General features: G+C 37.2%; 1 protein-coding gene across 1 annotated transcript; it reads left to right on the top strand.

Annotated features, from left to right (window-relative positions):
- The first annotated feature begins 2071 nt into the window (after window positions 1-2071).
- Window positions 2072-6575, top strand: LOC143537994 (putative protein phosphatase 2C 68). Its single transcript, XM_077031638.1, has 5 exons — window positions 2072-2101; window positions 4308-4674; window positions 4938-5308; window positions 5601-5837; window positions 6345-6575. Exons 1-5 carry the CDS (start codon window positions 2072-2074, stop codon window positions 6573-6575), a joined length of 1236 nt encoding a protein of 411 aa, XP_076887753.1.
- The last annotated feature ends 3390 nt before the right edge of the window (window positions 6576-9965 follow it).

The following is a 9965-nucleotide window of genomic DNA, read 5'->3' as shown; positions in this document are numbered from 1 at the left end:
TACTTACGGGCCCTCAATTAGGCGGCACTCTTTGTGCCACAACACTTCTTGCCAGCTACCAACCCATCTCTTTGTCGAATAGCTTTAACCCGCTACAAGCCCAAACACCATAGTAGCCCAATCCACTACAAGCTCAGCTACAAGCCTACACAATAACCGGAAACATTCTTAAACCACTAATTGAATTGTTTACTTTTAACCATTTTAACGTGTTGCGTTTCATTTTGTCCTAAATGTTTTCTATACTCTTTGAATAAATGCCCCTTTTCATAATCATAATAAGCCCTGCACTCACCTCGTTTCTTCAATGTCAACAAAAGTTACCTTGTTTGACCTGTTAGCCACCTCACTACGTGGTCACCTATATTTCTTGTTACGGTTATTAGATAGAGTTTTGGTCAACGGGAAGCATGTTTGAGTTCATTTCACGGATCACTTAAGAAACATTACTAAAAGCATGTACTTTTATGTGGGTTTTGTAGGTCTAGGTGAAAAAGAGTTGAAACAATGTATGCGGGAAGTGAAAATACAGTTGACATTATTTGAATATCTAGTCATGATGCATAATGTATGCATTGGTAGCTTGCATATGTTATTACAACTTACAATCTTTTTTGAAAAGTTGTGATGGTATAAGATAACGGGCTTGACATTACATAGATAACCTAATGGAAAAAGTATAATCAATAGATCAATCGACCTTAATTATTGTTTTTATCCGGTCAACAACCCGAGGACCGGGGTGCGTTTGGTTTGTTGAATGTTTTGGAATCAGAATTGGAATTTGCTTAGGAATTGGAACGAAGGAGTTGGATTTCAAATTTAGACATTCCAATGGAAATGAGAATTTGCCAGAATTGGAATCTCATTTACATTCTTGATATATATATATGGTTGGCCAACGAATTGGAAACCCCGGCCCCCACCAACCCTCCCCCGGCTCTACCGCCAACGACCCGTCCTGGCCCACCAACCCCCCGCAACGTTAACACCTGACTCTGGCTGCCGACGATCCGCCCGTCGAAACGTTGCAGGTGGTCAGCGAGCGGGCTGGCTCGGGTCGAAGTGCTGATCGGCGTGCTGGGTCGGGTCGAAACGTTGCGACTTGGCAGTCCTCAACGGGACTGGTCGGTTCAAAACGTTGTGGGTGGTCGGCGGGCCGAAATGTTGCAAATTGTCCGCTCACCGGGTCAGGTCTAAACGTTGCAGGTCCTTAGTGGGCTGGTTCAGGTCTACAGACTAGATTGAGATTCCAATGATTTTACTTGAATTCCTTCACATGTTCGAAGGATTTTGAATTCCTTTAATTATAAGAATTTGAAGGATATTTATTTACAATTCCAATCTCTTTACTAACCAAAAAATCAACAATGGAATTAAAATTCCAATTTCAGCAAATTCCGCGAACTAAATAATTTGAGAGTTAATTCTCAAAACCCTCGTAATTAAGTGAATCATAAGCTTTGTTGATATCAACCTTAAATAACATGCCTTTCTTATTACCCCGTCGCATCCACGCAACGACACCAAGAAGGCAAACTCCATGGAATATAAATTACCGATAACGCCTTTGAGACGATTGGCCAAAACCTTTGCAACACCTTATTAATACACCCTGTAAGGCTTATAGGTCTATATTCGTTCAACCCGCTCGGGTCTCCATTGACATTTTACGAATGAGGTGTAAACTACTGTTAGGCAACGACGTGCCATAGTATAGACTAACCTCAAGGTGGTTAATTAACTAGACATGGGTGTCAAGAATTAAATTAAAGTGCATTAAAGAAAAGAAATTAAATTAGAGTGATCATTTGATCCATGATACTTTGCTATCCAGTAAATTATCAATGTACCATACATTATCATTTAGCAAGCAATAACATCATCATACCGGATGTTAATTTGGATGCTTTACATTTCTACATTCCTCTTAACACGACTCGAAGTTAAACAAGTTTGAGTTTGTGGTTAACCAATTTCGTGTCTTAAACATGTCGACACGTTTAAAACACATTCACTAAATAGGTCATGTCGTGTGACATGTTCTTAAAAAGGTTCGTGGTTGAAAAAAATGGCACATTCGTTATCGTACGCACAACAGGTAGTTGTGTGCATGAGTCGGTTGGGGTCAATTTTGTCCCAAAACCATAACCATTACCATAACCGAGATGTTGGTTAATGGATAAAACCAATTGGTTATGATGTTTTGATTAATTGGTTTTAAAGGTTATGACGAGTCAGCTAACTATGAATTTGGGTTTACCTAAAAATAGTTCAAAACAACATAATTAGATATTACTAAACATTTATGGATAATGGCATATTACATAACATTAAAAAAATAAATCTACGATATTAGAAAAAAAAACACATACAATCGGTTCGGTTCAATTTGGGCGGGTATGAAACCTTGTTAACCATAACCTACCCAGTTGTCGGGTTTCTATAAATCATTTAACAAACACCCACAGGTTTTTGGTACGACTCGGTTATATCGGTTCACTTTCATTGGCTAATTTACCCAGTTGTCGGGTTTCTATAAATCATCTAACGAACTCGCATTTAAATACAACTGACACCAGTCCACTTGTCACACTCACAACTCACTTTTAAACTGTCGCTAATTCGTCGTTCATTTTCCGGCAACACTTTCTTCTCCGATCATCTTTTCTCCGTCACTGTCAAACTCCGAACACATCGTTCGCAGTCAAAGCTTCTGAACACTGTTCAGATATTACCTAATTGTACGAACCAAATTCAATCAACTGTAAGTGCTCTGTTTCTTTTCTATCAATTATGATCAATTTCGTTCGAATTAAACGTCAATTTGTGATAAATTGTACTGTTTGAAGTAATGGGGTTTCTGGGTTATTGATTTAGTAACTAATTGTGTTCGTAATTATGAATTTGATACGTGAATTTGGCTGAGTTTTTGGCTTCTTGAAGTATGAAGTTATGATCAATTTCGTTCGGATTAAACGTCAATTTGTGATTGTTTATACACTTTGAAGTAATGGGTTTCTTGGGTTATTGATTTAGTAACTATTTATGTTCGTAATTATGAATTTGAAGCATGAATTTTGATGGGTTTTTGGGTTCTTGAATTATTAATAAATTGTGATCAATCTCGTTCTAATTAAACGTCAGTTTGTGATTGTTTGTACATTTTAAGTAATGGGTTTCTTGTAAGTTGGATTTAGTAATCAATTAACTGTAATTGCTCTGTTACTCTGTTATGAAATTGATCAATTTGGTTCGAATTAACCGTCAATTTGTGATAAATTGTACTGTTCGAAATGATGGTGTTAATGGGTTCTTGATTTAGTAACTAATTGTGTTCGTAATTTTGAATTTGAGACGTGAAATTTGGTGGGTTTTTGAGTTCTTGATTTTGCATAAATGGGTTTATAAATTAAGAAATTATGATCAATTTGGTTCGAACTAAACTTGAAATTGTGATTGTTTATACTCTTTTATGTAATGGTTTTCTTGCGTTTTTGATTTAGTAATCAATTGTGTTCGTAATTATGAATTTGAAACGTGAAATTTGGTGGGTTTTTGGATTCTTGATTTAGCGTTAATGTGGGTTAGGGTTTTAATTGTGTTTCAGTTGCATTCATTGTTAATATTAGTATCTTTAGAATCTTGAATCCATAATGTGTAATGTGCATCATTTAATTGAACTCTGGATTAGCTTCTGAATTTGTGAACTTAACGAAATTGATCATAAGGTGAGCACGGTTTGAATTGGATCGGGTTTGGGCTAAAACCGATTTTGGGTTTTCTTGGTTTTGATAATTGTGCTTCAAATGTTTGGGCCGAAAAGTTTGGCCCAAGATATTGGATTCGGTTTCGGATTTTGTGGTTCATTTTGGTTATTATGACTCGGTTCGATTTTGACTACCGTCTCTATAAAATTGATCCTAATGAATGGGGTGTCGAAATAACCATAAAAACCAAACAGTAATAAAAACGACGGTGTGGTTTATGTGTTCTACAAACCAACGGTTTTGGTTTTGTATGTTATTAAACTTGAAAAAATCGAACCAAGCCATAATAACCGAAAGCAAACCTTAAGAATGGAAACCGAATTCCATATATTGGGCCAATTTTTTCTGCCCAAAAGTTTTAAGCCCAATTAGCTAAACCCAAAAGGCCGAAACCAAAGCGAACTGTTTTGAAAAAGATCTGGCCGATTTGGTTTCGGTTATTATGGCCCGTTTCATTTTTTGGGGTTTAACAACTTACCAAACCGAACCGTGGGTTTTTAGAACACAACTAAACCGTTGGTTTTTGTTACTGTTTAGGTTTTTCAGTTATTTCGGTTACTGCTCGGTTTTATGCACATCATTAATCTTCTTGTTAAACTTTTTACAGAGTGGATATTAAGAAGGTACTGCAGGATGCTTACTTGGGTGAAAGACTTACTGCGTTCGAACAAGAATGACGAGTTGGACCCTGTCAATGATCTCGATCACCTGCTCTGGTTTAGAGATTTGGAACAGCACGCGTTCGGTGAGTACTCATTTGCAGCTGTGGAAGCAAATTTGGCTGTTGAAGATTTCAGCCAAGTGGAAACGGGCCACCATGCAACATTTATCGGTGTTTATGATGGTCATGCCGGCCGGCAAGCCGCAGATTACACCTGTGATCATTTGTTTACTCATGCTATTGGTGAGTCATCTTTGTTGCTTTTATGTTAACTCACATAAATCTTGATTAAAGTTGCATGCCTTTTGGGTTCTGTTTAAAATGATGGTTTGGTTTTATGTTTTTGCAAATAACGTTTTTTTTTTCTGCATAAACCAAATTTTCGGTTCGTTGACGGTTTTGCATGTCTTAAAAATAGAAAAAACCGAACAGTACCTTAAAAAAGACTTTTGTTATTGAATTTATGGATTCTGATTTTTATTTTTGAATGTTATAATAATTTACAGATAGTATTAGACAAAAAGCAGCAACATCACAAGACACCTTAAGAGATGCTATTGCTGCAACTGAGGCAGGATTTTTAGCATTGGTTAGTAACACTGCTGGGGTGCAACCGTTAATCAAGTCAGTTGGTACTTGTTGTTTAGCCGGGATAATATCAGAAGGCACATTATATGTTGCTAACATGGGTGATTCGAGAGCTGTTCTCGGGCGTTTAAGGAACCCCAACTCGAATAAGATTGTAGCTGAACGGATAACCGAAGATCACAACGCGAGTGTGAAAGAAGTTAGAAGGGAGCTAAAGCGAGCTCACCCGAATGACCCAAATATTGTTGTTAAGAGAAATGATGCGTGGCGTGTCAAAGGCATTATTCAGGTTCTTTTTTAACTCGTTAATTAAATTGTTAGACCAGATGTCGCGATTTTGGTACATTTAATTATATGTTAAAAATGCTCTCGAAATTTATTTTTCTTGAAATGACAAAACTTATAAACTTATGTAATATATATTTTGATTATTTATCAATTATGAAAAGGTGTTGACGGGTCGAAAACAACCCGTTTGACCCGTTACATGACTTGTATCATCTGCCCATTTTGTCACCTGTACAAGTTGTCCTATTGCGTCTTATAAATGTATAATCTTTAATATTGTCATGCTGTTTTAGATTACTAGAAGCATAGGAGATGCATACTTGAAGAGGCCAGAATTTGCACTTGGCGAGGCTAACCCTCGGTTCCACCTTCCTCAGCCTCTCGTGACGGCCGCTTTAGGAGACCAGCCGGCATTGTACAGTAGACGGTTGCGACCGGTTGACAGGTTTGTTGTGTTTGCCTCGGATGGATTATGGGAACATTTGACCAACAAAGAAGTTGTTAAGCTTGTGCACAGATTTCCCAGAGCAGTAAGTTTTTATTCTATTTCATGCTGCAATTAGTTCAACCATTTATGCTTAATCGTGCGACAATATACGACTAATAAAACACTTTTTTAATAAACAATCCAACCTTTTTGGCACGGGTCAAGTTTTAACATTTTTTTAATAAATAATTAGAACAAGATAGACTAATAAAACACTTTGTACGACTTGCTACTCGTTTAACGGGTTACTTTTAGCATATTTTTATTTTTTCATGTGCTTAAGATAACATATAACACATTCATTAGTAATTTGGTTAAAACTGCCACGTGTAGTAAGTTTGGCACGGGCCGGGTCAATTTGTTTGACCCGAACACTTTTTTGTTCAAATATTTTATTTGCAGTTAATGTCTTATATATTTTTACAGAAGTTATATCATTTCAGTAATAATCTTTTGGCTTCTTTTGGGCCACTTGACCCGTTTTCATTTTGTAACTTTACCTGTTTGAGATATAACCCGACACAACCCGTTTAACACTTTCTTTGTGCAGGGTATTGCACGAAGGCTGATTAAATCAGCAGTAACCGAAGCTGCTCGGAAAAGAAAGATGAGGTACCAGCAAGTGAAAAGTATAGGTAGAGGGCTTAGGCGTCCTATACATGATGATATAACAGTAGTTGTCGTTTTCTTTGACCAGCTGGTAGCGAATCCAGAAGTCGCTGAGGTGTCAGTGCGTGGTTTTTCTCAAGCAGCCACGCCATCAAGATTTAACACACTGTAAGTGAGGGGCTGCATGACATAGTTTGATGGCATCAACATAAAACACTGAGTTTAGTTTTCTTTTGTTTTGTTTTCTTTTGGGCTGTGTTTCATATTGTTTTCATATTGGGATTTAATGCATTGTAAGTAGTGGCTGCATAATTGGATTGATATGTGTTTGGTGACATGAATATAAAACAATGAGTTTTGGGATGTATCTCATATTCTTTTCATACTCTTTAACAATGGGATATATTGTTGTATATCTTTTAGGTTCCACTTATTTTTGGTTGCTTATATGTTTCAAAAAAGTGACTGTATTTCTATAGTTTCATAATAGAAAAAAAAATATTGAATGATGCAGTTTTTGTGATAGGACTAAGATTAGCAAATAACAAGACTATCATTAGCTAACCTTATTTTATATTAAAAAAAAAAACATATAGTGATAGGCCTTAATTTGTCAGTTTGTATACCAACTTGGTTAATTATTAGGGGTGAGCATAAACCGGGTAAAAACCATGAAACCCGTGACCGGGATCATACTTGGTTATTTTTAATATGGTCGTTTCCGGGACTAAAGAATACCATTAAATAGGTCCGGGTTGGGTCTAGCGGGTCAGACAATTTACTTTTTACATAAACTGAATAGGATGCGTGAGATCCGCGAGACCCGAACCAATCAAACCCAGCTACTTTCAACAGAGTTGGGTCCCGAATCGGATGTCGCAGGTATGACCGTTTAAACGTACTACTAATTATGCTAAATAACAACAATATGCAATATATAAACATACTATATTTATATACGACAACCACCGTTATGCCATCATGCACAGCACGCCTACGACCCTTTGCCATCCTTTTCACTTCATGGTACCTCTTCTTATTTTCCCGTATAAATAAATTTACATAATATGATCATGTAAAAGAAACAAGATTGAATACTTCAATCTGGCGGGTGGGATATAGGAAACGAATCACAGGAGTAAAATTAGGGATATCCGATTTTTTTGAATTTAAATTTTGATCTTATAATTTACAAAATAAACCTTCAACTTCCTGATTAATTACATTTATCCCTGATTACTTTACAAATCAATGGCTAAAAAGACTTCTTAAAGAAACCTAACCCATATATACAAATCAATGGCTGTAAACGAACTAAGTGAATCGGATGAAACCTTGTCCGTCTTAAGTTTTTGTCGGAAAAATGAACGGCTCATAAATGGACACATATTAATTTGAGAGCTTAACATAGTAATCATAAACATAATTATATCAAATCAGTAATAGTAATAATATATATATATATATATGTATATGTATATATAAATAGGAATAGTAAAATTTTAATAAACGAACATATATATGTAAACGAACGCAACCGGACAAACATAAACGAAAGTAACTGTACGAACGTAAACGAGCGAACATTCACAAACATAATTGAACGGGCGTGGCCTCTGTTCGTGTTCATTTGTTAAGCTAACCGAACAAAATTATTTGTTCATGTTCGTTCATTTATTAAACAGACGAACATAAACAGAGTTTCCCCGAACGGTTCACCGGGCATATCTGCTCGTTTACAGTCTCAATAGTCAAATTTATAATCTAGCTACACAAGGATATTAAAACCCAAAAAGTTGGAGACCCCACGTGTTAACAAATCAAACTTGATTCACAAATGAACTCTAACGCCTACAACAGTTACCTCGCCTAAAAATGTAACACCCCGACCAAAGGCGGATTATACATCGTGGCGCCACATATTGTTTCATTACTCGTGACACTATTGGGTGTCAATATTTAATAAATATATTCATTCGCGCACGCGCAACGCAATCGCAAGATAACATAAATCAACATAAATCAATATATTATAAGGCAAAATATTCGAACAACAATAACTTGTCTTGATACATTTTAATCTAGGTCCAAAAGTGAAAACGTCCTACGTGTCCACAAGCTCCAAATGTAGCTACAGCAAACCTGAACATGTGTTAAAATAAAACGTCAAACACTTGCGTGTTGGTGAGAAATCAAGTTTAATACCATACATAGATAACAATAAATCTGCGCGCAACACGTGTATGTCTGGTGTTTAACAAGGGTGTAATCAGGTTGTGATCAAGCCTAAATAGATCATAGTTCATAGTTCAATCCGTGCTCCCAAATGAGCACAAAAACAAGAAAACATATGTGCAAGTGTAAACAAAGAAAACCGTAAACGATAGGTCTCCCGTGTTCATCTAATGGATCCATGAAAACTTCGGAATAGGCCGAACAAAGCGGTTAATGATACACACATACAAATAAACAGCCAAGTAAACGTCCTCAACACATGGGATACTGCGCGACTAAAGTTCATAAACAAGTTTAAGACTCTAAGTTTGTATGAACACATGAACATCCCAAAACATTAAAAATAAAAAGGGATTAGGTACGAGATTACTCACTTGATAAACGGTGCGGTGTAAGATAAAGCAAGAACCAACTCTTAACAAGCAAAGTTATCCTATAATTAAAGATTATCGTTTTAACGATTGGTTTTAAGTCTTAATTATAAGTTAGCATAATTAATAAGTAAATTATTATATATAATATATATTACCGGAAAAGCAGGGCAGAACAGGGAGGAAGACGGAGGCAGAGAGGGAGGCGGCTGAGGAAGAACAACGGCAAGGAGCAAGAGAGAACAGGAGAGTTTAAGTGCTTTGTGTGTGTAGTGTTAGGAAATTAACATTATTATTTATAGGGAAACCCTAGGAGACATAAATCCAGAAAAAGGGGAAAAGATTCCAAGGCAAACAGAACAAGACAAACCAAAAGATAACAAAAGATATGACGGCTGCAGGAAAAGAGAAAAAGCAAAAGGGAAGACTGACAGGGAACAGTAAACAGGCATGGGAGGTGTCAGAAAAGGTACTGGTCAAGCATGGGAAAAGCAGATCTCAAAAGATAATGTCAGTCACTTTTCCTGCCAACCAATGGGGTTGGTGCGCATGCTGCGCCAAAAGTGGCTTTTCAGACATAAGATAGGTTAGGTCAACAGCACAAAAGATAAGATATCAAAAGCAAACAAGCAAGTTAAAACAGAAGAAAGGACACAAGACAGCGCGAGAAAGCTAAGCGCGCGAGAGGCTGCGCACACGAGAAGATTGAGCGCGCGAGGGCGAAGGCAGACAGAACAAACCTTAGCGCGCGCCGCGGGAAGAACTACAAATTCACAGCGCGTCGCGGGAGGATCTACAATTCTTAGCGCGCCGCGCGAAGAACTATAGTTCTTAGCGCGCCGCGGGAAGAACTACAGTTCTTAGCGCGCCGCGGGAAGAACTACAGTCCCTAGCGCGTAACGCAGGAACAGTCAATCTTCACGCAGGCTTCCTTGTAAGGAGTCTAGCGCGTGGAG

Source organism: Bidens hawaiensis, unplaced genomic scaffold (assembly GCF_021521415.1).
Source record: "Bidens hawaiensis isolate Kalapana, Puna unplaced genomic scaffold, B.hawaiensis_p1.1 tig00011464_1, whole genome shotgun sequence".
Taxonomy (NCBI): Eukaryota; Viridiplantae; Streptophyta; class Magnoliopsida; order Asterales; family Asteraceae; genus Bidens; species Bidens hawaiensis.
Note: the sequence above shows the minus strand (reverse complement) of the source record. Positions and strands in the feature narration are given on the sequence as shown.